At 36.9% G+C, this 26,492-nt stretch overlaps 3 protein-coding genes across 3 annotated transcripts; all 3 read right to left on the reverse strand.

Moving 5' to 3' along the window:
- Positions 1-3,108: 3,108 nt before the first annotated feature.
- LOC113361826 lies at positions 3,109-6,733 on the reverse strand. The gene is made up of 5 exons (XM_026604931.1): positions 5,279-6,733; positions 5,042-5,170; positions 4,424-4,827; positions 3,621-3,720; positions 3,109-3,504 (listed from the first exon to the last, which is right to left on the reverse strand). The coding sequence occupies exons 1-5, from the start codon at positions 6,731-6,733 to the stop codon at positions 3,109-3,111; spliced, it is 2,484 nt and encodes an 827-aa protein (XP_026460716.1).
- Positions 6,734-15,139: 8,406 nt separating this feature from the next.
- On the reverse strand, positions 15,140-16,124 carry LOC113361837 (F-box/LRR-repeat protein 12-like). Its single transcript, XM_026604939.1, has 2 exons — positions 16,067-16,124; positions 15,140-15,804 (listed from the first exon to the last, which is right to left on the reverse strand). Exons 1-2 carry the CDS (start codon positions 16,122-16,124, stop codon positions 15,140-15,142), a joined length of 723 nt encoding a protein of 240 aa, XP_026460724.1.
- A 984-nt stretch (positions 16,125-17,108) lies between these two features.
- Positions 17,109-18,155, reverse strand: LOC113337676 (caffeoylshikimate esterase-like). Its single transcript, XM_026583282.1, has one exon. It carries the CDS (start codon positions 18,153-18,155, stop codon positions 17,109-17,111), a length of 1,047 nt encoding a protein of 348 aa, XP_026439067.1.
- Between the last annotated feature and the right edge of the window lie 8,337 nt (positions 18,156-26,492).

A 26,492-nucleotide genomic window follows, 5' to 3' on the forward strand; every position in this document is an offset into this window, starting at 1 on the left:
TTCATATATCTAGAAGGAAATTCCTTCATAAAAATAAATAAACATATATATCTAGAAGGGAATTTTGTTTCCACCCCTATCTCTTTTCTTTCCTTTCTTCTTCGTAGTTTCCTGACTTTTTCTTTACCAGAGTAAACCGCAAGTTCCCAACTAGCAAAACCTCATGTAATCTTTTAGAAGGATTGCATTTGTTCATAAACATGGATGTTTTTTGATTAATCAACAAGAGTTAAATTTAAAAATATATGTATCTCCGCTGAGATTTCATTCAATCACCGGAGATTGAGTAAAGATGTTGATAGCTGGATGCTAACTCCATAATGGTCCAGGTGGGATTTTTGACCTCCACCAGAAATTACCTATGACCAAGATGAAGAGATATACCGAGGTGAAATGCAAAGCTCTTTCTACTTGCACTATAGAGTTGTTTTATTCAAAGTTTTTTGGGACTACTTTGCAACTCTAACAAAGTACAGAGAGTTAGGATTGAGGAAATACACAAAACTGTGACTGAAATGTGCATTTTTTCCAAAAGTGTGACTGATTTGAAAATTCTTCCAAAAGTGTGACTGACTTTACCTAATACCCAAGGTACCCTTTATAGCCCGATGTCTACACATGGATAGCTTGATGTCCACATATTCATAGCTGATGTCCACATATTTATAGCCTAATGTCCACATATTTTATGAATAGTGTCCGATGTCTAGACTTCGAAACATGGATGTGCACACTTATCCAACATATGATTACGCCTAGATTCTGGATGTCTACATATAATATCTACACATCAGTAAAAAAATGGTGGGGTATCAGTATATGTACACATCCATGAAGGGGTGTCTACACATACTTATGTGTACACATATGTTGTCGATATGTACACATCTGAGGACACAATACGGTATTTTTGTAAAAGACTAGGGCATACATGTCCGTTGACCGGTCATGTTCACAGTTTTGGAAGAATTTTCAAATTGGTCACACTTTTGAAACAAATGCACATTTCAGTCACACTTTTAGGTAAATTCTCGTTAGAATTAAATTTGACCCTACTGGTTAGAAATGATTTGAACACAGACAGTGTAAATGAAACATAAGCAACTGCACAATCTAGAATAGGAACATTGGATACAATAGAGCAGGGAAACCGAAGCATAAAATAAGCTACAACAACAACAAGAATACAAGTGAAAGAGAAAAAGAAAAACAACAACATGACTGGTGGTGGGTAAAGATGAAGATCAAGACATCCTAATTTCAATATCTTGAGCCCGCTCGCCGCTTGTAACTAACTCGGGTATATCGCTGATCCTATTATTGGTGCAAGAGAGGTCAATGCATTTTAGACGTCTCAAAGATCCAAAATCTTCAGGTAACCCTTTAAAACTGGTACAGAAAGACATATCCAATGTCTGTAAGTTACCGAGTTTGGTGAAAGACTTAGGTAATTCTTTGATCATTGTAGAAGTAAGATCCAACTGTCTCAGACTAATTAAAGTTTTAACTAATTCTTTGATCATTGTTAGGAGGAAGTTTCTTTGAAATTTACACAATACCGTAATTTCAGCGTTTGCAATTGATATAAACCAGTGATCGACTTATCATGTAATTCTTGCAGAGCATGCGAGAAAGAAAGATCCAGATACCTCACTACACCAAAACTAGGATTTTGTAACAGAGCAACCTGTCACAGTTTATTTTTCAGTCACAGATACACCTGTGATAAGTCCTGCAACACAGTTATAACTGTTATTAAATTTTGTATTCGTGATAATAATTAGGAATATTAAATTCTTTTATTAGTCACAATGATATTTGTTGACAATTTTACAGACAATCACATTTATAATTCAAAGTGATGATTCCACCCAAATATTTCACCACATCTAAAACAACCCCAAAATTATAACACTTCGAATTTTATTTGTCACTAATTTTCCCTAACAATTATATTTCATTTCTATAAATCAAAACAGGATCAAGACCAAGTCAACAAGTCATGAGTTTATAGAAATTTGACTTTGACATATCTGCTTCTTCCGAAAACGGTGAAAATTACCAGACTACCCTTATCGGAATAAGTGCAATAAAAATTCCGAAGATTGTGAAAATGACCAGACTACCCTTATCGGAAATAAGTAAAGTAAATATTACATACTGTGAAAATGACTATTTTACCCTTACTATTTTACCATATTACGCTTAATGGAACAAAGTGCAACAAAATATTATGCAGACTGTGAAAATACCAGATTACCCTTATCAGAAATAAGTGAATAAATATTACAAACTTTGAAAAAGACCATATTACCCTTACTGGAAATTAGTGCAATAAATATTATGGAAACTGTGAAAATGATCAGACTACCCTTATCGGAAATAAGTAAAGTAAATATTACAGACTGTGAAAATAACCCTTCTACCCTGATAAGAAATAAGTAAAGAAAATATTACAGACTGTGAAAATGACCATTTTACCCTTACTGGAAATAAGTGCAATAGATATTATGGAGACTGTGAAAATGACCAGACTACCCTTATTGGAAATAAGTAAAGGAAATATTACACATTTTGAAAACGACCATACTATCCTTACTATGAAAATGACCATATTACCCTTACTAGAAATAAGTGCAATAAATATCATTTCAATGGCGGAGTTAAAAAGGGGGGTTCATGTCAAGAGAAACAGATAGCATATCATACATACCAACGATATTACAAGTTATAAAGTGAAATAGATAGCATGTCCTTTTAACAATAAAACAACTCCAGACCAAAAGTACAGCAGAACCAAAATGAAACAAATACTCAAATTCAGTTGAAATGGAAAAAGTAAACCCACCATCAATAACACTTCTTTTTCTTTTTCTTATTTTTCTTGTTCTTCTTCTTTGTCGGAACCACTAAGATAGGTTCATCATCAGTTCTTGCATAACTCTCGATCTCATCATCCATTTGTAAGCCAAGAGTTGAAGGATCCACTGGATGGCAATTTGTGTCTTCTTGTTCATTGTATTCCTCTAATTCATGGAAACCCCTAGGTGGTGGTTTCAACATCACAAACCAATTAGATGTATCTGACTCTCGAGAATAGAAAACTTGTCAGGCTTGTGACGCTAAAATGAATGGATCATTCTGATATTGGTTCTTATGCTGACGTAAGTTTACTAAAGTAAATCCTTTTTCAATCTTGACACCAAAATAGGTGTGAGCCCAGTCACATTTGAATATGGGAATCTGAAACATATGCTGGTAGTCCAACACGATAATTTGTTCTAAAACACCATAGAAACCACTTATTTGTGACTGTCCTGCAACTAAAGATTTTGATTCAATTGAAACACCACTGTTTTGTTTGACTCTTTGAATATCCTTCGTAATAAACCTTGACCCATTTATTTCCAAGCCTTTATATGATACACAGTTATCTAAAGGACCATATGCCAACCATTCGACGGTATTTGATACTGATAATCTTTGACTAATTTGCATTTTAAACTATAAATATAATTTAGTTAGCATAACACAAGTGATCACAGTAATGGGCGCAAGCTGTTTTGGGTAATGCAAAAAACAGGTACTACTGGAAAATGACCAAGTGGTAGTGCACATACCTTTTGTTGTATCCAATCTGCAAACGTCTCTGAGTGTATGGAAAGGAGTTGGTTTTCATCACTGGCAGTATCAGAAGATCTTAACTCATCCATGTGCATTCTAATTAAGAAAAAATAGTAATATGAAAAAGATTCGTAAAGGTATTATAACTGATAACAATTTGAAATGAACATATAATGTCATACTTACGTTCTATATGGTTCAATTGTTGTTGTGATAAAAAGAACATATCTATGAGCGATATTTAGCATATCACTATCATTACACACTCGAGCACCATTAGAAAGAGGACGTCATGCCAGTGTGGAAACATGTTGAGTGTCTTCATTACGGCTCTGATCTACTCCCACTTCAGCTGCTTTGTCTGCATGAACATTACAAAACTTGACGCACTCCATTCCCAAGTAAGACTATGTTATACATGCTTCAGGTTGTGCGTAATTTTTTACGTATTCTTTGAATGTCTTCATATACCCGCGACAGACCAACCTTTAATTATTATAACATTGCACTTAAATTGTTTTTTCTGTTTACATGAAACAAGAAAATAGAAGTGTTAAAACTAATGAAGCAAGTAATACCTTTCAAATGGATACATCCAACGATATTGTACGGGTCCACATAAACGCACTTCTCGAGCTAGGTGAATTGTCAAGTGTACCATCACATCAAAAAATGATGGAGGGAAGTACATCTCCAACATACACAAAGTCTCAGCAATTTCTTCTTCAAGTTCTACTAATCTATCGAGATCAACTTCCATTTGGCATATTTCGTTAAAATAAGAACATAACTGATTAACCGCAGTACTTGGCCATCAGGTAAAATTCCCTTCAAAGCTACAGGTAATATTTGTTGCATAAGAACATGGTAATCATGAGCTTTAAGGACACCCAAGCAACCATCTTTCGAGAAACGTCTCCTAAGATCAGAACTATACCCAGATGGAACCTTCAAATTTCTCATCCTATTATAAAATATAGCCTTTCCCTTGTCGCTCAAGTTATATGGTGCTGGTGGAAGCCATGTTTTGCCTTTTTTGAGTCTTGGATGCAAGTCTTCTCTGATTCCCATATTATTCATATCATTACGGGAGTTTAAGCCAGCTTTTGTTTTAAACTTTATATTCAATATAGTACCAATGACACTCTCACATACGTTTTTTTCCGTATGCATAACATCAATATTATGTCGTAGTAACAACTCCTATGAAGGAAGCAAGATAATAACATCAATATCTAGCTCATGTCATAATATTTTGAATATCCAAACACTACATATAAAAGACAGTCTATTAACATATTCATACTGGGTAGCAGATGAAAAAGAGATGATTTATATATTCATACCGTGTAGCAGATGAAAAATAGTCTATTTAGATATTCAAACATGCCAACATGCATTTGAGGTTAGAACTTACCTTCCAGTAAGGCAAGTCGAAAGATATGGATTGTTTGTTGAATATCGGATGGTCAGCATCCTGTGCACCAGAAGTAGCAGCAGCACTTGAACCGGCATCAGTAGAAACTTCCCTTTTCCGCTTCCCGCACTTAGAATTACCGTCATTTGCATCTGTTGCCGCACTACTCTGAACCTTTTTCTGGTTATTCTTCTTCTTATTCTTCTTCTTTTCATCTTTCTCTTTCCTTTTCTCTGCCTCGTTCTGCTTTGCTTTCCCAAAATCATTCACAATACTGCTCTGACGTTCAAAGGCCACAACACCAGATATAATAGGTGGCTTTTCATTCCTCTCACTCTCTCCATTAAACGTGGCTTTCTTCTTACTAGATCGAAGATGATGATTATAAGGTAGAAATCTCCTATGATTCATATAAACAGTTTTATGACTAAACAACAACCAAGTCGAAAGAGTATTATCACCACAAAGAGGGAAGGTTGCCTTCCCTTTGTACGTACATCCAGAAATATTACCATAAGCAGGAAAATCATTTATCGTCCACATCAACAATGCCTTCAAGTTGAACATTGTGTTACCAAATTTATCATAAACCTCCACGTCGTTATCCCACAACTCAATCAGATCATCTATCAGTGGTTGCAAGTATATATCGATGTCTCTACCTGGTTGTTTCTTTCCTGGAATCATCAAGCTTAAAATAATGTTTTCGGCTTGCATACACTGCTGAGGGGGAATATTATATACCACTATCAACACCGGGCAACAACTGTGGGATGGAGAAATATCGCCAAACGGATTAAATCCATCAGCTGCAAGCCCAAGACGCAAATTACGCGATTCTGAAGCAAACTCGGGGAACTTTGTGTCTATGTGTTGCCAAGCCAAAGAATCTGACGGATGACGTATCTTCCCATCTTTACTCTTATGCATCCCGTGCCATATCAGTTGCTGAGCCAGATCTGCTGGTTTATACAATCTCTTTAATCTCGGCACAATCGAAAAGTATCTAAGCACCTTAACTGGTATTTTCTTTTCGGGCTTGTCTATCATGTCATCATCTTCCATGTTAGATGTATCTTCATTCCACCTAGAATAGTGACATTTAGGACATTCATCTGCATCTTTCAACTCCTTTCTGAACAAACAACAATCATTCTGACATGCGTGTATTTTCTCATAAGTCAGTTTAAAATCCTTCAGCAACTTTTTCACTTCATATATTGATTTGGGAAGACAATGACCTGGGGGCAACATTGAACCAGTTGTCTTGAGAGGTTTATGAAAAGCTTTCCGAGATACACCATTTACCGTCTTTTGCCTATACAACTCAATAGTGATTGATAACTTCGTGTGTGTAGTGCAACCAGGGTATAAAGGGAAGTCAGCCTCTGTTATCTGTTTTGCCAACCCCTCGTCCTGCATAATATCCTGACCCGGATCAATCGGAGAATAACCTTCAACATTATCTTCTGTCCACATCTGATAAAAAGTACGTCTTGCTCCCTCTTCATGAACATCATTAGAACTATTATCCTTCTCTCCGTGAAGAACGCACTCTGTGTAAGTAGGATCCATTCCTCGTTTTAGCAAGTGAAGATGAACTGTACATGGAGGAAGTGGCTCAGCAAGATTCTTACAATCGACACACGAACAACTAAACTTAGGAGGATTTCCAAGTTTCTCACGAACCATATCTATGAACTTTTGCACTGCATCCTGGTATGCAAAACTAGCCCTACATGAAAGATGGATAAATTTAAACATGGTGTAGACAACATGGGATATCAAACCAGAATAAAGAACTTTAGTATATAGAGTCACTTAAATCTACATTTTAGAGTGACAATATAACATAGCAAACCAGACTTGGAAGGATATTAACCTTGGCCAATGAACCCAATCTTTATTCATCATTTGGACCGAGTTGAGTTTACCTACCACGTGAATCTGCAATAGAAAAAAGAAGAGTTTGAGTAATATGATTCAGACAAAATCTGCAGTTCTATCTATTTCAAAGAACCAGAAGTATACAATTGTGTTATTTTGGAACATCTATATGAAATGATCGTACTTTATATTTCATTTAAATCAGGTCTTACACATAATTAAAAATTATTACATACGAAGACTTTTCCCTATATTTGTAATTAGATCAGCCATTTGATTTCTAGAAACTTTAACTTTTCTTTTGCAGCAATGAAGATAGCATCTGAAGCCCATGTAAAATCTCCACATTTTTCACATACAAGGTAACCTATGTTCTTATTATGTTGATTTTTGCATATTTTTAGTGTGAGTTTGTAGTTGCAGGTTGAAGAGAAGCACAATTGATCATCTTATCCACAAGCATTACATCTTTTCTCTGATGGTAACAACAACATCTTGGATTTGCAAGGGTTAGAAGCCTCATCAAACCATTCAAAGTAGGTGCAGGTAGGTATAGTGCACTTGAAGAACATTTTTCCATTGGTTTCATTTGTTGTAGATCGTAGAAATGCTCTCACACCAATACAAGGAACATGCTTGCACCTAGAATAGAGCCAGGGACAAACTTTTGTGTCATGGTTCCCTTGTTCACACATAGCACAGGTTCAGGTTTCAATGGAATCTTAACCGTGAATGGTTGGATTCGTCGTTCTTACGAAGGTTAAGACTTATGCTCAGGTCCAGGTTTCGATCTCGGACCCAGTTTCTTTCTCGAAGCTGACCAATTTAGGGTTTGATTAACGTTTCTGAGAATATACGATGGAATCTTACCCATGAATGGTTGGATTCGTCGATCTTACGAGGGTTTAGACTTATGCTCAGGTCCGGGTTTCGATCTCGGACCCAGTTTCTTCTCGAAGCTGACCAATTTAGGGTTTGCTGAACGTTTCTGAGAATATACGATGGAATATTACCCGTGAATGGTTGGATTCATCGTTCTTACGAAGTTTCAGACTTATTCTCAGGTCCAGGTTTCGATCTCGGACCTAGTTTCTTTCTCGAAGCTGACCAATTTAGTGTTTGCTGAACGTTTCTGAGAATATACGATGGAATCTTACCCGTGAATGGTTGAATTTGTCGTTCTTATGAAGGTTCAAACTTATGCTCAGGTCCAGGTTTCGATCTCGGACCCAGTTTCTTTCTCGAAGCTGACCAATTTAGGGTTTGTTGAATGTTTCTGAGAATATACGATGGAATCTTACCCGTGAATGGTTGGATTCGTCGTTCTTACGAAGGTTCAGACTTATGCTCAGGTCCAGGTTTCGATCTCGGACCCAGTTTCTTTCTCGAAGCTGACTAATTTAGGGTTTGATGAGAATATACGATGGAATCTTACCCGTGAATGGTTGGATTCGTCGTTCTTACGAAGTTTCAGACTTATGCTCAGGTCCAGGTTTCGATCTCGGACCCAATTTCTTTCTCGAAGCTGACCAATTTAGGGTTTGTTGAACATTTCTGAGAATATACGATGGAATCTTACCCGTGAATGGTTGGATTCGTCGTTCTTACGAAGGTTCAGACTTATGCTCAGGTCCAGGTTTCGATCTTGGACCCAGTTTGTTTCTCAAAGCTGACCAAGTTAGGGTTTGCTGAACGTTTCTGAGAATATACGATGGAATCTTACCCGTGAATGGTTGGATTTGTCGTTCTTATGAAGGTCCAAACTTATGCTCAGGTCCAGGTTTCGATCTCGGACCTAGTTTCTTTCTCGAAGCTGACCAATTTAGGGTTTGCTGAATGTTTCTGAGAATATACGATGAAATCTTACCCGTGAATGGTTGGATTCGTCGTTCTTACGAAGGTTCAGATTTATGCTCAGGTCTAGGTTTCGATCTTGGACCCAGTTTCTTTCCCGAAGCTGACCAATTTAGGGTTTGCTGAACGTTTCTGAGAATATACGATGGAATCTTACCCGTGAATGGTTGGATTCGTCGTTCTTACGAAGGTTCAGACTTATGCTCAGGTCCAGGTTTCGATCTCGGACCCAGGTTATTTCTCGAAGCTGACAATTTAGGGTTTGCTGAACGTTTCTGTGAATATACGATGGAATTTACCCGTGAATTGTTGGATTCATCGTTCTTACGAAGGTTCAGACTTATGCTGAGGTCCAGGTTTCGATCTCGTACCCAGTTTCTTTCTCAAAGCTGACCAATTTAGGGTTTCTTCATGGTTTTATTGTAAATGTTTGTAGTCCAACAGACAAAATTTAAAGAAATCAAATCTCAAGCCAATCTAACGGTCAGTATCCTTGTTTGGTTATACCCAATTTTGTGTTTTCTTCTCAATCCACATGCTCTTTTTTAAACCAATGAAAATGTCTCATTTTTAATCCAACGTTCCAAATTTAAGTAAATAAATTTGGAATCCAATCTAACGGTCAGCATTTACCAAATTGTGTTTTCTTCTCAATCCGTATGCTCTTTTTGAAACCAATGAGAATGTCCCATGTTTCCCACCAAAAAATCCCGCCCAAATTTTCACACATCCTTCTAGATTTTGACTATTGACTATTGACCAATTTCTTTTTTTCTCCGCCAGAAGAAAATAAACCTAACTATCCAAAATTTTCACACAACTCTTTTATTTCTCTTCCTCTTTCTTTTTCTCTGTCTCTGCAACTCAGACTCAGCAAAACCTCAAATCCTAATCAATCAAACTCATGAAAACTTCAACTCAAACTCAGAAAACTTCAACGCAAACCCTAATCAATCAAAAACTCATAAATCTCCGCTTTAACCTCAGGTATAAATCTCATCTGAGTATGGATTTTTTTTTTTTCATTTGTTGTTTGAATTCTTGTTAGACTTTGAATTGTGGGTTTATTGAGAGTTGAATTTAGATTTTTTAACTTTCTTTGTGTTCGATTTAGGGTTTTATTTTCTTACAGAGTTAGGGTTTTTTACAGCCGGTTCATATGTGGATTGATTTAGAGATAGATTTAGTGTTTTTCATATTTCATTGGGTTTGATTTTTGGTTTGATTTTGAGTTCTTTTCTGATCCGAGTTAGGGATTTTGTACAGTACCAATTCACATGATAATTGATCTATAGTTTGATTTTTGATGAACTGAGTATATGTGGATTGATTTAGGGGTTTGATATTTTCTTTTTGCATTCTCATTTCCAATTTTGTTTGGTATCCATGCTTGTTTGCAATATGATTAGGGTTTGATATTTTCTTTGTGTATGATTTAGTGTATGATTCAGATTTTTCAAAAGTTGTATATCTTCTTGCAAATTTCAGCATGTCTCCTATAAGCTACCAAGTAATTCTATTACGACAGGGGGTTGGAGTTCCGAACCCCTGGCTCATTCTCAACTGAGATTTATGCAGGACTTCGGTATTCCAACCTCCTGTTGTTAGTTGCTTGGTGGTTAATATTGCTTGATTTTTTCTTGTTTCAGTATATATATGTATGAGAAATTTGGTGGTTAAGGATTGATGAGAGCTGGAGCACTCTCTTTCATATGAGCGAGACAATTGCTTCATTCATAAGCAATCAACTTACTCATATGAAAGAGAGTCCACCAGCACATTTAAAAATCCTTCTAATTTGGTATCAAGTTTTCTTGATGTTTGCTAGATAAATTATGTATTTGTGGTCCAATTATATATGTATGAAGAATTTTGATGTTTTTGGTTTCTAATTTTGGACTTTTTAATTCTGTTTTTGCAGTAGATGTTGTTTGATTTTGTATTATTTTGATAGATATATGTATGTGAAATTTTGTGGTTAAGGCTTGATGATATCTAGTGCACTCTCTATCATATAAGCGAGACAATTGCTTGAATATTAAGCGATCGACTTACTCATAGGATAGTGAGTGCACTATCTCATATAGAAATCCTTTTATTTTGGTATCATTTACAATATTTTCTTGATGTTTGCTAGATTATATGTGGGTGTTCCAATTATGCCTGATAAATTATGTATGAAGAATTTTGATGTTTGAATGATTCTAATTATTTTCTTGATTTTTGTATGATTCAAGAATGATGAATAACAATTTGGTGCGGGTTACCAAGGAAACCAAGAGCAAAAGCTCTGTTCCAACTCCCAAGAAGAAGGTAAAGACTTATTCTGTCAGCATATAATTCTTTGTTTAGTGTAATTATTTACCATCTTATTTTGTTTGACCTATTCTAGTTTATGTCGCAGATTAGCAAGGAACCCAAAACTGTCCAGTCTGTCCCATTACCAAAGAATAAGGTACTAAGACATCTCGTATAGTTTACCAAACTATCTTGATTCAGTTTCTTTTATTTGTATAACTTAATTTATTTACCAAACTTATGTTATTAATTGTTATTAACTTATTTAAGTTGCAAATCATTTTGAAAAAGAAGCAGAGTTCGCAGCCTTCAAAGTCTGAAATCAAACAAACAACTCCTAATAAGAAGAAGAGTTCAGAGAAACCTGCAATCCAAGAATCTCCAAGTCATTCACCAACTGAACGTGAAAAAACACCAAGACGGACATCCCCTAGGTTTAAGAACAGGTCAGAGGAACGAGATCATACTGCTGAAAAGAGTACTCCAACATGATCATCACCTAGGAAAAGGAAAGGTTTAGTTGAACCGGAAAGCGCTGCACAATCTGAACCAGTCCAGTCCAGATCAGGATCATCTCAAATTGCAAGCTCCAAGGAAGTTATTGAGAAGTAAAGGACAACGAAGCGGAAATTGTACCAATCACGCCCATGTCCCAATGTGCAAATCAGGAATCCAAATGATACTTTCTATGATATGGTTGAAGAAGAAGAAGAAGAAGAAGAAGATGAAGATAAAGAGGAAGCGGAACCAGAGAATATTGTTGCTAATGAAGAGAGGGAAGGTGAAGACAAGGAAATGGAGAATGATAAAGAGAATGACATCGCAGCAAATGAAAATGAAAAGGGAGATGAGGTATAACTCTTTGTGTCGCTGATTTAATTTAAGTTGTTTCTTTATGGTAGTTTTTTAATCCTTGTTTAACTCTTTTGCTTGATAACTGTGATAACACTTAGGTTGTACAAGGAGAAGAGAAAAGAAAGCGTGTTCCTCGTGGCTCAACACGGATGGCTTCACTAGGGATAACTGAGGACAAAACAAAAAAGACAGACAAGACCACTATTATCTTTAACAGTAAAGATCACCCCATTGGTGAACCTTCCGGTTGGACTGGAGAGTGGTCCCTAAAGAAGCCAAAGCCAATGTATGGAAGATTGTCCAGGTAATTTCCTAACTCTTCAACTTTTTACCGCTATAGATCTTTCAACCTTCAATATTAATCTCAATTCCTTCACTGTTATTTGCAGATGAGGTTCATTATTGATGATTTCTACAAAGATTACTATTATGGGAAGATGGGTTGTTATCTTAAGGAGGCTAGGTATAGGAAAGCAGGCAGGATAATAGCCCTTGATGAATTGGAAGAAGAAGAAAGAGATAAGAGGATAAAAACACTTAAACCACAGAACATGTCAGACAATGAGTGGGAGGGGTTCGTTGAAACTGTTTGCTCGGAGGAATTCAGAGTAAGTTTTTATATTATGTATTTTTTTAAGTTAAGTCCTTCTACAGTCATTTTGTTGGTTATGTGTTGTTACTTAACGACATTCCATTACTTTGTCAGGCAAAAAGACTCAAAATGAAGGAAATACGGCAGAAGCATACGACCCCACCCACTAACAGCAGGGAAGGTTATGCTCTTTTGGAGGCGAAAATGGTATGTTCATTATGTGTTTGCTTGTATGAATGTTTAAAAACTATGTGTGGATTTTTTAACCAACTTAATGTACATTTTGTTTGCAGCAAAAAGGGAGGAACACTACTGAAGAGATTGATAGAGTTGAATTGTGGATAACGGGTCACAAGCAAAAGGAAGGAAAGGAACCAAATCCAGGGGTTCTTGAGGCTTTTGTGAGGACCCAAGAGACTTATTCTTTCATTGTTTATGTGTTTGAATGATTCGATTCATAAATGTGACTAATTCTGTTTAACACTAATATAGGACAAAATTGCAAGAGCTTAAGCAGATGCTGGTGCTGGTGCTGATGTTGGTGGATCATCTGTGACAGATGATCTTCTTGTCAAAGCTCTTGGTTATGACAAACCAGGTCGACTCAAAGGAATAGGGTTCGGAGCGAGAAAGACAAAGATGGTTTTCAAGTCCCATTATAAGAAGATCATTAACGAGTGTCGGGAAAGTATGAAGGAAGTGAATGGGAGACTTATGATGTTAGAGGTGAAAATTTTATTATTGATGTTGAATTCTTTTCTTAATTTATGAATTCAAACTTGCCACTTATACAGATGGTTTGGTCTTTATATAGGAAAGGAGCTCTAGATGTGTCCGCTGCCATGATGGATCAGTATTGCAAAAGGCCAGTCCAAATTTAAGTCTGTTTACTTGTTTCTTCTTTGCATTATGGCATTTTTTCTCTTTGCTTTATGTAAGATTCTCTTGTAACTGTGGTATGTTTTTGTAGTCTGGAAATGCCAGTAACAACCATGCTAGCGCTAGCGTCGTCCGTGAAAATGGAAGTCCATTGAGCAGAACAAATGTGTTTCCATAGCCAGTGGGAGTGCCAGAGAAGAATAGATCTTGCAGGTTAATCAGTTGGTACACTGAGGGCGAGATTGTGGCTGATGCAGTTATTGTTGAAACAGATCCAAAGAAGTTAATCCATGGAATGCCAATAGGTTATGGAGCTTACAAGGTATCTGTGAAAGCTTCTTGTGTGGATGATGCTCTTCTCTACAGGCAAACCAATGAGTTGAAGTGTATCCATGATGCTATAGGAACTTACATCTCATGGGCCAAGGATCTGATATTGCTTGACTAGCCATCTGACTTCTTAATCTTCTTTGAGAGTGTTTCAGGAAACTTTCTTCTTTTGCTGCTCTTTTTTTGTGTCACTGCATATTTTGAATGGTTTAGTGTTTGAATGATCTGAAACTGGTTAGTTGTTTGAGGGGTTTAAGTGTTTGAATGAATGACGGTACATCATTTTAATGGTGAAATGGTTTAGTGTTTTAATGATCTTAAACTGGTACATTTGGATCAATAATGCTGGTATATTTGAATGTTGCCGCCAATTTAATTTTTTTTTTCACAAATGATAAAGAAACACAACTGTTAAAAAAGCTTGTCAGTCGATTGTAATACATGATTCTGCTACACGTATCTTAGTTGTCAAAGATTTGACATACGATTATAACAATACTTGTCAAGTAAATACTTGCAAGTCTTCCTGTTGTTGTCAAATACTTGAGATACAACTCATAAATGAGTTGTCAAGAAAATAACTTGCAAGTCTTCTTTTTGTTGTCAAATACATGAGATACAACTCATAAATGAGTTGCCAAGACAATAACTTGCAACTCTTTCTTTTGTTGTCAAATACTTGAGATACAACTCATTCATAAGTAGTCAAGGAAAGTGGCATACAACTCTAGTAATTGTTGTCAAAGAAAATACATACAACCATTACCATAGTTGTCAACAAATTTTCTACGACAGCAACAAGTGTAGTGTAGTAGTTATTTTTACAACATGTATATCAGTTGTGTTAGGGATTAAGAGGAAATTTTGAAAGACATTCACAACTGAAGCAAGGATTGTACAAAATTAATCGACAACTATGTTTACAACTATAACTGAATGCTTATAAAGATTTGAGGATTTTCTACAACCACTTGTGCAACTTATCGATAAACGTCGTCGTACATGTATGACAACTCTTTTCGGGAGTAGTGTATCACTGTTTTTCCCATAGTGGCGGTATGATATTTGTCTTCGTTTCATTATTGTGGATTAAACATGGATCGATCAAGTTCATCATGGAATCGTTGGTACCAAATTATAAACCATGATGAAGAATCGGAAAATGCACCTGCTTTTTACAAAGAAATTGTGAAGACCAAAATCCTAATAAGGAACTGAATGTTATTAGAAAGGACTAATAGCATTAATTGTATTGAAATCAAATTTTGCAAATTTCTAAGGTTTGCACATTCTGTATAAATAAATTAAACTAACTTGAAAATGAACCACGGTAATTCATCATTGTTTAGGATTAGTCTGGAAAAAGCTTCTCACACCCGTCCATCAAAGCTTTCCGCCCTCGATCACCCCAGGTGAAGGACTTCCAAACTTTTGCAGTTCCGACGGATAGCTTCCCATCCTTCTGGCTTTATTATCTCCACGAAATCTGATAGGTACAGTTCCCGTAATGAAGGGCAACCTTTTAAAATCATCAAAACTGCTTCGGTATTCATAGTCATAGATCCTTCTCCAACCTTGGACAATTCATTGCGTGTTGAGAGTTTTAGATATTCAAGCCCACCACCACTAACAATTGCTTTAATCCCCTCTAGTGTAAGTTTGATCCCATATGCTTGAAGACAGGTTAAGGTCAGTGGACACCCTAGAAAGCCAATACCTGTTATATTGCTGCAGAAATTTATATCAAGTGTATCCAGTTCGCGGCAGTTCCTTAAGAGAGAACTTATTCCTGAATCAGTAATCGAGTGGCACCATGAGAGATTAACCGTCTCTAAGGATGCACAACATTTTGCCAGGGCCTCTAAGCCTTCATCATTAATATGACACTCTTTCAAACTTACATCTACCAAACGAGGGAACCAAGAAAATATTGAAGACAAATCGATATTTGAATACTTGGAGCAATAATCTAGCTCCAGAATTTGAACTTCCGATCCAGAGAATTGCGAGTTGGATGCAACATAAACTGTTACTTTAGGGCGACCTTTTAGAGCCAGATATTGGAGGTCTTGGAATCGATTCAACAACTTACCAAGAACTATGGGAAAGCTTTTATTAAGACTAGGTTTCAGACGATTCGTAAGATGAGTACACCTTAAGGATCGACAATTTTTGTTCTGAATATGAAGAAATTGATGACAAGTTAAACCAAACGAATTACGATCATTTATAGTTGTCAGGGGATAATATATAGTTGTGAGGCACTTAAATATATGACTTAGACAGTCGTCGGGGAGGTTTGTGAAAAGATGAGATTTTACGGATTTTACACGGATGGTCATCATCACCTAACCCTTGGTTGTACTTGTCAGTCGATGATGCACTCATCATTAAGCAATGCAAAAATTCTTGCCGATGACAACACTGATGCGAAACAAAATCCTGACTTGCTAGTGTTTCAATTCAAAACCGATTCAAAATATAACGAAGGATGCCCAAAAAATATTAAAATACAATAATAGCAATATACCTTTGGGTCTTTCTCCCGCAATGGGTGGATACGGAATCCAGAGATAAAAATTAAAGAATATATGCAAGTGATGTCTGACTATAGGTTTATGAATGGTTGCAAGTTGATACTGTAACTATGTTTGATATAACGGATTCGAAATTCAGTAGAGAAAGTTGAAAGTAAAACTAATTTCCATGTATGTTTAGTAACCTTACTTGCATATAAACACATATGCACGTTCAATATGCATGGTTGGCACTCGGAAAATGGCATCAGCTGTATCTATTTCTTAAAGTGGTCCAAAATTAAACATGAGTGTGAGGGATAAACCCTGATGAAGAGTTGGAACACGTGCACTTCACAAAGGAATTGTAGAGACTAAAATCCTGATAAGGAAAATGTTATGAAGGAGGAAAAATAGCATTATTGAAATTAATTTTGCAGTGCGTTGCATGCAAACTAGCTTCTAGTTTTGCAGATTATAATCAAATTAATTCGAAAACGAACTACTGTAATTCGTCGGGTTTGCCATTCTTTGAATTCTGCATATAGGACTCGATAGTTTCATCATAAATATCACTGAGATGTCAGACCTAATTTTTGGATATTGCTTAATATACCAATAACGATGCCACCACCATAAGGATTCTTGATTGTCGTTCTGAGTTTGAAACCATCGGCGAAAGGTTAAACCAAAAAAAATTACGATCATCTCTCTTCTTCTTTTTTTTTTTAAATAGGAACTAGATCATATGTTTTATTAGCCTTTTCTTTTTGTTTTAACTTTCGACTAGCACGTGACAAGGAGTTCAAACACAATCGGGATGCTAAAATGCGTATGCCAAATGATAAAGCCGTACCTACATTGCTGAATGAAAATGCATTCGTTTTCCTTTCCACCCACAAAGATATCTTCGCGTCTTTTCTTGTTGCTTGTCTACTTCAATGATTTCCAAGGGATGCTCAGACGTCCGAGGATTCTTAGAGTTCTGATGAACTGGGCCAACAGCGGCAGTGGTGGTATTAGTACTGAAGTCAACAATACGTTTGTCGAGCCAAGAGAAGATGTCAGAAAAGACAATCTCAATGTTGTGGTCGGGCTCTCCAGATGTGAGAGCATGCCACATTCCTGGGTATAACTTAAAAGTCTTGTCTTTACTACCTGCTTGCACGTACAATGCTTTACTCACTTCTGGATCTGTTACTATGTCTGCTTCTCCGTGCAACACAAAGAATGGTAATGTTACCTCATTTAAGGTGTCTTCAAGGCTCATGCTGGTCCTGAGCATCTCTAGAGCTGTTTTAAGCCTAGGTTTGTCTTGATATATCAGTTTGTTGTTCCTTACCTCTTCGCGTTTAATTGGGTCTTTGAAGGAAGAATCAATAACATTTTTCGTGGGGACAATTTTCCATTTAGGTATAATATCTTCGATTCTTGTCAACATGTTAACCACCATTGGATGTGGTTTCAGCTTCTGTGATATCTTACACATGGGTGCGACCAGAACAGCACCGTTCCAGTAAGTCGGGTCTTTTTTATGGATGAGTAGTGCAACTGCTCCTCCCATCGATTCTCCATATAACAATCTTGTTTTTTCTTTGTACTCTTCCTGATCACACACTGATTTGAAGAAGTTGCTGCTATCGGTTACGATGTTGCTGAACTTTTCAATATAGCACCGGGCTCCTCTTGACCGTCCATGTCCTTCGTAATCAATACCTATCACCCCATATCCTGCAGATGCTAGCCTTGTCCCACAATCTTTCATGGAAGCACTGCATTCCATGCCATAACCATGGCAGAGAAAAACAAGGGCCTTTGGAGAAGAAAAAGGCAACCACCTGCAAGTAAAGAGCTCAACTCCTCTTGAATTCCTTATGTACTCTTCTCGGTACTCTATATCCATCTTTGTATCAAATCTAAGGAACGTGAAATCTCTCTTCAACTAAAAATAATTGAAGTACAAAAGCTAAAAGCCTAAAATAATAACTTTGGTTTCTTTTCTTCCGCAAGAGGTGGGATACGGATTTTTTTTTTATAGGCTAAAGCCGGTGGGATACATATATTTAAAGGGAGTCCAAGGAGTTCTTAATTTAGAATGGTTTCTGTTTTAGGGTATTTACTAGCTGTAAGAGGTGGGATACATATTTTTAAGGAGTCCACGTCAACAAAAGCTTTCCATGTCATCGGCTTCTTATATGCCACACCAACAGTCACTACTTAGTGAGACAGTCCGGTTGGCAGCTTGAAGCGTGACTACAAAAAAATCGAAAAGAAAACATATTTTCACAAATACAATAAACATCCATTCACCAAAATTACATTAGTATATTGTTTTGAGGGTATATACTGTGCTCTACAATACCGGATTCATATCCCTAAACTTCCTGGAAAATCTAACCTGGCACGTGGAATATGATTCAGAGAAAATGTTGGACCAAGCGTTACATTGTTACTTAACGAGGAGGCACATCATTTATAATCGGTACATGATAAACGTTTGCCACCCGTTAAGATAGAACTTTCGGTTAACTGTTTGATTGAAAGGTTAACTATTTCATCAGAAAATCCGCCTGATGAAGAGTTGGAAAATACACGTGCACTTTACAAAGGAATTGTAGAGACTAAAATCCTGACAAGGAAAATGTTATGAACAAATAGCATGTGCTGCATGCAAACTTCTAGTTCTGCAGATTCTGCATAAACGAACTACGGTAATTCGTCGGGTTTGTCATTCTTTAGATTCTGCATAAATATCACTGAGCTGTCAGATCATCTCGGATTTTACCCTCTTGATAACTCAAGAACAGATCTCGCTGAGAAGACAAATCACATCGGGGTTTTCATGCTTAAATCTCATGATCAGCAGACCTGCAACAACTGTTCTGTCGATCTGAAAAGCTTGTTACAACCGTTAAACAGATCTTGTTACACCCTATAAACAGAGGTTGACACACCCGTCCATCAAAGCTTACCACCCTAGTTTACCTAACTTGTGACATCCATACAACCTCAGCCTTTTCAAATTCTTGCAATTCTGACTGATAGCTTCCCATCCTTCTGGCTTTATTACCTCCACAAAATTTTATATGAACAGTTTCTCTAATAAAGGGCAACCTTTTAAAATCGTCAAAACTGCTTTGATATAGATCCGTCTCCAACCTCAGACAATTCATTTGGTGTTGAGAGTGTTAGATATTTAATCCCACCATCGCTAACAATTTCATTAATTCCCTCGGGTGTAAGTTTGCACCCATTTGCGTCAAGATTGGTTAAGGTATGTGAACAACCTAGAAAGCCAATACCTGTTATATTGCTGCAGAAGTTTATATCAAGCGTAACCAGTTCATGGCAGCTCCTTGAGAGAAAACTTATTCCTGAATCAGTAATCAAGTCACACCATGAGAGGTTAACCTCCTCTAAGGAGGAACAACATTTTGCCAGGGCCTCTAATCCTTTATCAGTAATATGACAATGTTTCAAACTTAGGTGTACCAAATGAGGGAACCAAGAAAATATTAAAGAAAATTCTGTTGGAAGCTAGCTGAATTACTGGACACGGTTTTGTGTGAGAGTCCAAAACTTGTGGAACTCCAAAACCGTGTGAGAAGGCAAGGCGGGTGGCCTTTGTGTTTATCTCAACACAGTCGGTCATGAATTCCTAACTAGTAGGAATTGTTTTGTAGTCGGCCAAGCAAACCGTGCATGCAATACCTAGCTAGCTAACAACTAATAGGGGTCCTTGGTAGTTCTTGTTATGATTCTCATAAGAGTTCTTCTAAAGGGGGAAAGCTAGGGTTTTCGGTCTCTTTGTGAGCTTCTTGGTTTCGGTAAAAGGTGAGAGCTGTTTGGGAAGGTAAGAGTTCTCTTTGTAATCCCCTTTACAGTTAATTGAATAAATCGTGTTCTTGGCCGTGGTTTTTACCCAGTTTGGGGTTTTCCACGTAAATCCTTGTCTTGTGTGATTGTTTATCGTTATCGTTGTTCTCTTGGTAGTTTGTTTTCTTCTTCGTTTAATCCCAAAGATCAAAGTGTTGTGGTGAAAGTCCCAACAATTGGTCTCAGAGCTAGGTTTAGGGAAAAACAAGATGACAACAAAGGTTTATGCGGGTTCGACGCGGTTCGAGGTAGAGAAGTTCGATGGTTCTATTAACTTTGGTTTGTGGCAAATCCAAGTTAAAGATGTTTTGATACAATCGGGATTAGTCAAGCTGAAAGGACAAGCTGAAAGCGGTGTCAAACCTGAAGACTAGGAAGATGTTGATTTAAGAGATGCGAGTCAAATACGACTATTATTAGCAAAGAATGTTTTGGCTAATTTCTCAAAGATTACAACAGCAAAGTATTTGTGGAGTAACTTGAAGAGTTGTATATGACAAACACTCGTTTGAATAGATTGTACTTGAAAGAACAATTTCATACATTGAAGATGGCTGAAGGTACGTCTATTGCTAACCATCTCAGTGTTTTGAATTCAATTTTTTCTGAACTGGAAGCGTTAGAAGTAACTGTTAATGATGAGGATAAGGCACTTCGTCTCATATTGTCACTTCCACCATCTTATAAACACATGGTAACATACTTAAATCATGGAAAAGATGCTTTGAGTCTTTCCGAAGTTACAAGTGCTCTCTTGTCTGAAGAAAAGGAGATGAAGAATAGTAAGGGTAATTCGTTGGAAGATGATGTTTTATATGCTGGCGAGAAGAGGAAACACGGTAAGAGTGTTTGTTGGAAGTGTCGCAAACCAGGCCATATTAGGCGTGATTGCAAGTGGAAAAGCAATGGGACTGGTCCGGAAAAAGGTCCCGAAGGTCAATCTAACCATGTCAACGATGCTCGTTATGAAAGTGATTTCTCTCTTTTGGTTGTTGCTGATTTTAATCAAGAGGCGGTAGCACGACACATATGTGTGCACACCGGTCATATTTCGATAGGTATGTGGGGTGTAGTGGAAAAGTGTTTACTGGCGACGACTCGGAACTATCGGTTAAGGGAGTCTGTGATATTCACATTAGGATGTTTGATGGTAAATTTCGAACAATCCAGGGAGTAAAACACGTGTCGGAGTTAAGGTGGAATCTAATAAGTCTTTCCCAATTAGATTTTGCGGGTTTTGGTTATTCCTGTCATGGTGGAGTAATTAAGATTTATCAAGGGTCTACTATGATCATGAAAGGAAGTCGTATCAGCGGATTGTATACTCTAACGCAGTCAGGGTTAGGTGGAGCTAAGGATGAATCCGAGTCGAATTTCTGGAATGTCAAGTCTCATGGAAATTTGGAATTAGGTGGAGTTCCAAAGGATTGTATGGTCAAGAAGTGGGTTCCAAAGATTGGCAAGTACAAGGATAACTTGGACTTTTTTGGTCATCAACATTGATGATTAACGGCCTGTAAGGGCAGGTAGACAAGAACACGGTAGACGTCAGTTATTTGAAGAAGCGAGAAGAATTTGAGTGACTACGTTCGGTTTGATTCCTTGCAGAGGATACGTAGGCATCCTAGGGCGCAATCGACGTTGGAAGACGAAGGATATTTCATGTATTGATCGTCTCACGGATGAATGAATGATCTGAGGTGGAGAATTGTTGGAAGCTAGCTGAATTACAGGACACGGTTTTTAGTGAGAGTCCAAAACTTGTGGAACTCCAAAACCGTGTGAGAAAGCAAGGTCGGTGGCCTTTGTGTTTATCTCAACACAGTCGGTCATGAATTCCTAACTTGTAGGAATTGTTTTATAGTCGACCAAGCAAACCGTGTATGCAATACCTAGCTAGCTAACTACTATAAATAAGGGTCCTTGGTAGTGCTTGTTATGATTCTCATAAGAGTCCTTCTAAAGGGTGAAAGCTAGGGTTTTCGGTCTTTTTGTGAGCTTCTTGGTTTCGGTAAAGGGTGAGAGATGTTTGGAAAGGTAAGAGTTCTCTTTGTAATCACCTTTACAGTTAATTGAATAAATCGTGTTCTTGTCCGTGGTTTTTACCCAGTTTGGGGTTTTCCACGTAAATCCTTGTCTTGTGTGATTGTTTACCGTTATCGTTGTTATCTTGGTAGTTTGTTTTCTTCTTCGTTAAATCCCAAAGATCAAAGTGTTGTGGTGAAAATCCCAAAAGTTGATATCAGAGCTAGGTTTAGGGAAAAACAAGATGACAACAAAGGTTTCTGCGGGTTCGACCCGGTTCGAGGTAGAGAAGTTCGATGGTTCTATTAACTTTGGTTTGTGGCAAATCCAAGTTAAAGTTGTTTTGATACAATCGGGATTAGACAAGCTGAAAGGACAAGTTGAAAGCGGTGTCAAACCTGAAGACTGGGAAGATGTTTATTTAAGAGCTGCGAGTCAAATACGACTATTATTAGAAAAGAATGTTTTGGCTAATGTCTCAAAGATTACTACAGCAAAGGATTTGTGGAGTAAACTTGAAGAGTTGTATATGAAAAACAATCGTTTGAATAGATTGTACTTGAAAGAGAAATTTCATACGTTGAAGATGGCTGAAGGAACGTCTATTGCTAACCATCTCAGTGTTTTGAATTCAATTGTTTCTGAACTGGAAGCGTTAGAAGTATCTGTTAATGATGAGGATAAGGCACTTCTTCTCATATTGTCACTTCCACCATCTTATAAACACATGGTAACATACTTAAAGCATGAAAAAGATGCTTTGAGTCTTTCCGAAGTTACAAGTGCTCTCTTGTCTGAAGAAAAGGAGATGAAGAGTAGTAAGGGTAATTCGTTGGAAGATGATGTTTTATATGCTGGCGAGAAGAGGAAACACGGTAAGAGTGTTTGTTGTAAGTGCCGCAAACCAGGCCATATTAGGCGTGATTGCAAGTGGAAAAGAAATGGGACTGGTCCGGCAAAAGGTCCCGAAGGTCAAGCTAACCATGTCAACGATGCTAGTTATGAAAGTGATTTCTGTCTTTTGGTTGCTGCTGATTTTAATCAAGAGGAGGGTTGGATTTTGGATAACGGTACCACGAAACATATGTGTGCACACCGGTCATATTTTTATAGGTATGTGGGTGTAGTGCAAAGTGTTTACTAGCGACGACTCGGAACTATCGGTTAAGGGAGTCGGTGATATTCACATTAGGATGTTTGATGGTAAATTTCGAACAATCCAGGGAGTAAAACACGTGCCGGAGTTAAGGTGGAATCTAATAAGTCTATCCCAATTAGATTCTGCGTGTTTTGGTTATTCCTGTCATGGTGGAGTAATTAAGATTTATCAAGGGTCTACTATGATCATGAAAGGAAGTCGTAGCAGCGGCTTGTATACTCTGAAGCAGTCAGGGTTAGGTGGAGCTAAGGATGGATCCGAGTCAACTTTTGGGAATGTTAAGTCTCATGGAAACTTGGCATTAGGTGGAGTTCCAAAGGCTCGTATGGTCAAGAAGTGGGTTCCAAAGATTGGCAAGTCCAAGGATAACTTGGACTTTGTTGGTCATCAACATTGATGATTAACGGCCCGTAAGGGCAGGTAGACAAGAACACGGTAGACGTCAGTTGTTTGAAGAAGCAAGAATAATTTGAGTGAACTACGGTCGGTTTGATTCCTTGCAGAGGATAGTAGGCATCCTAGGGCGCAATCGACGTTGGAAGACGAAGGAGATTTCATGTATTGATCGTCTCACGCATGAATGCATGATCCGAGGTGGAGAATAGTTGGAAGCTAGCTGAATTACAGGACACGGTTTTGTGTGAGAGTCCAAAACTTGTGGAACTACGAAACCGTGTGATAAAGCAAGGTCGGTGGCCTTTGTGTTTATCTCGACACAGTCGGTCATGAATTCCTAACTTGTAGGAATTGTTTTATAGTCGACCAAGCAAACCGTGTGTGCAATACCTAGCTAGCTAACTACTATAAATAGGGGTCCATGGTAGTGCTTGTTATGATTCTCATAAGAGTCCTTCTAAAGGGTGAAAGCTATGGTTTTCGGTATCTTTGTGAGCTTCTTGGTTTCGGTAAAGGGTGAGAGGTGTTTGGAAAGGTAAGAGTTCTCTTTGTAATCACCTTTACAGTTAATTGAATAAATCGTGTTCTTGTCCGTGGTTTTTACCCAGTTTGGGTTTTTCCACGTAAATCCTTGTCTTGTGTGATTGTTTATCATTATCGTTGTTCTCTTGGTAGTTTGTTTTCTTCTTCGTTTAATCCCAAAGATCAAAGTGTTATGGTGAAATTTATCAGAAAAATTTTCCTAGCCAAGTTTCTATCACAAAAAGCATGACTTACCAAATTAAGATACAAAATAATTCTTTATCTAATAGAAACTTGCCATGTTTTATACAAATAAAGCAGGTTTCTTTTATAGCAAATATAAATTTGGTTTTGGTTTTATATATATTTAAGTGGTAAAAACATTAGGATTTGTTTTTGTCCATGAATGCACTGTGGTTGGAGGAACTAGTATGATGTTGTAGTGAGGTTGGAAGAATTTAATCAAATTAAAGAAATTTGATATCTTTTATTTTTTAATTTCCATGTTACAAGGGACTCGAACGGTTGAATGGCCAAATTCTTTTGAATGTAGGCAATTGCACCAATTTTTGATTACTAAAAGAAGTATTTTGCGTATATATGCACGCAATATTATTTATTATTTATATATTAGATTATCACTTTGTCATGTATACAATGACAAGATTTTTCCATTTCATTTTCATCCCGCTCAAAATATTTAAAGTTAATTGAAAAAACGAAATGTTTGTTTATTTCTTCTTTTCAGAAATCAAACCCGATTTCCTTAAATCGAATCAGTATACACCATTTGATTTTTTGTCCTATTGCCAAAATTTTCTAAGAATTTCAAAACCTAATTTCCATTTGCTCTAACAAATTCTCATATGAGCCTAGATAAATCAATCACATTAAGTATAATTAGTCATATTGAGCACGATTTAGTTATTTTTATATAATGGAGTAACACAAAGTAAATTGAATTGAGTTTATGGATAATTAATCAAAACAAGTGTGATCTACTAATGTTGACGAAAAATTTGATATGATTGAAATCAATTAGATGGAATTAGCTGTCTAATCAGTTATATTAAGCATTATCTAGCAATTTTAATGGAATTGAGTAAATTTTTTTAAATGAGTTGAGTTTATCAATAATCAATTAAGATAAGTGTGGTCTACTGATGTTGACGGAAAATTCAGTAAATTGAAATCCCATGTATAAAAATTTTCCCTAGAAGAATATTTACTAACTTAGCCATACAGGTATCCCTAGTTAATTGTGAATACCTAAGGACACTTGGTTCTACCATTTTTTTGGATTTGACTAATTAAGATCAATGAATCGATATTCTTTGTGTTAGAAAGTTTTTTTTCTCTATCTATGCTGGTTTCTTTTCATTCTTTAGTCACAATAGTTTTTGCGGCAAAGAAAAGTGAATGTAATAAGAAAGGACAAATTGCATTATATTGAAAATAAATGTTGCAGTGTGTTGGATCGCAAACTTCCCAGTTTTGCGCATTCTGCATAATTAAATTATACTAACTCGGACAATTCATTGGGTGTTGCAAGTTCTAGATATTCAAGCCCACCACCACTGACAATTGTGAATGAAACTTTTTAGTCCCACATTGTGGACTTTCCAATTTTTAGTAGTTTTAAGAAACTATATAAACTTATTAGTCCCACATTGTGGAGTTTCCACTTCTTAAATTGTTTTATTCCATTATATAAAGAAATTCACTACTTTTGTAAAATCTATGGGAAAGGGGTTGCTCTATATTTTAGAGGGACCCCTAAGGGAAAATATTTTATAGCGTTTCTTAAGAGTTCGCGATTTTCCTTAACGGTTTTTTCGGAGTTGCCAAGCTCAAGTTGAGCATCTACTACATATGCTAGTAGTAGGTGTAGTAGGGTGTTTTATCCTGGAGATATCCGTCCTGTGAGAGCTATAGCATCACTCTTAAGTGTAGCCAGGCGCTAATGTCTTAAGGGCAACGTGTTGGAAACGTGACTCACTCTGTTTTTCCAAAGTTTTGCCTTGTTGCTGTTGTGGAGATATGAGAAGCTCGTTCGTTTCGTCAATCGATCAATTCCATTATAAAGGAGATAAGTATCAATAACTTTTGCTTATTTGATTTTTTATTTATTTTAATTATTGCACCCAACAATCTTATGACATTAGAATTTGTAATAATAAAAAAATAGTTGGTTGGTTTGTGAATCATGGATGTTAATTGTGGAGTGAAAAACAAAAACGAATTTTTTGTCAGCCATAGAGT

Source organism: Papaver somniferum, chromosome 1, assembly GCF_003573695.1.
Source record: "Papaver somniferum cultivar HN1 chromosome 1, ASM357369v1, whole genome shotgun sequence".
Classification (NCBI taxonomy): Eukaryota; Viridiplantae; Streptophyta; class Magnoliopsida; order Ranunculales; family Papaveraceae; genus Papaver; species Papaver somniferum.

Bases quoted from the DNA above. Each gene is read 5' to 3' on its own strand.
- LOC113361826 (XM_026604931.1), bottom strand. From the start codon at position 6,733: ATGGTTCGTGAGAAACTTGGAAATCCTCCTAAGTTTAGTTGTTCGTGT. The intron at 3,721-4,423 runs GTTAATCAGTTA...TTTCTTAATTAG, and splicing joins CCTGATGGCCAAGTACTGCG to AATGCACATGGATGAGTTAA. The intron at 3,505-3,620 runs GTATGTGCACTA...TTATATTTATAG, and splicing joins CAGATTGGATACAACAAAAG to TTTAAAATGCAAATTAGTCA.
- LOC113361837 (XM_026604939.1), bottom strand. From the start codon at position 16,124: ATGAGTGCATCATCGACTGACAAGTACAACCAAGGGTTAGGTGATGAT. The intron at 15,805-16,066 runs GTAAAATCCGTA...ATCGATTCCAAG, and splicing joins AGGTGATGATGACCATCCGT to ACCTCCAATATCTGGCTCTA.
- LOC113337676 (XM_026583282.1), bottom strand. From the start codon at position 18,155: ATGGATATAGAGTACCGAGAAGAGTACATAAGGAATTCAAGAGGAGTT.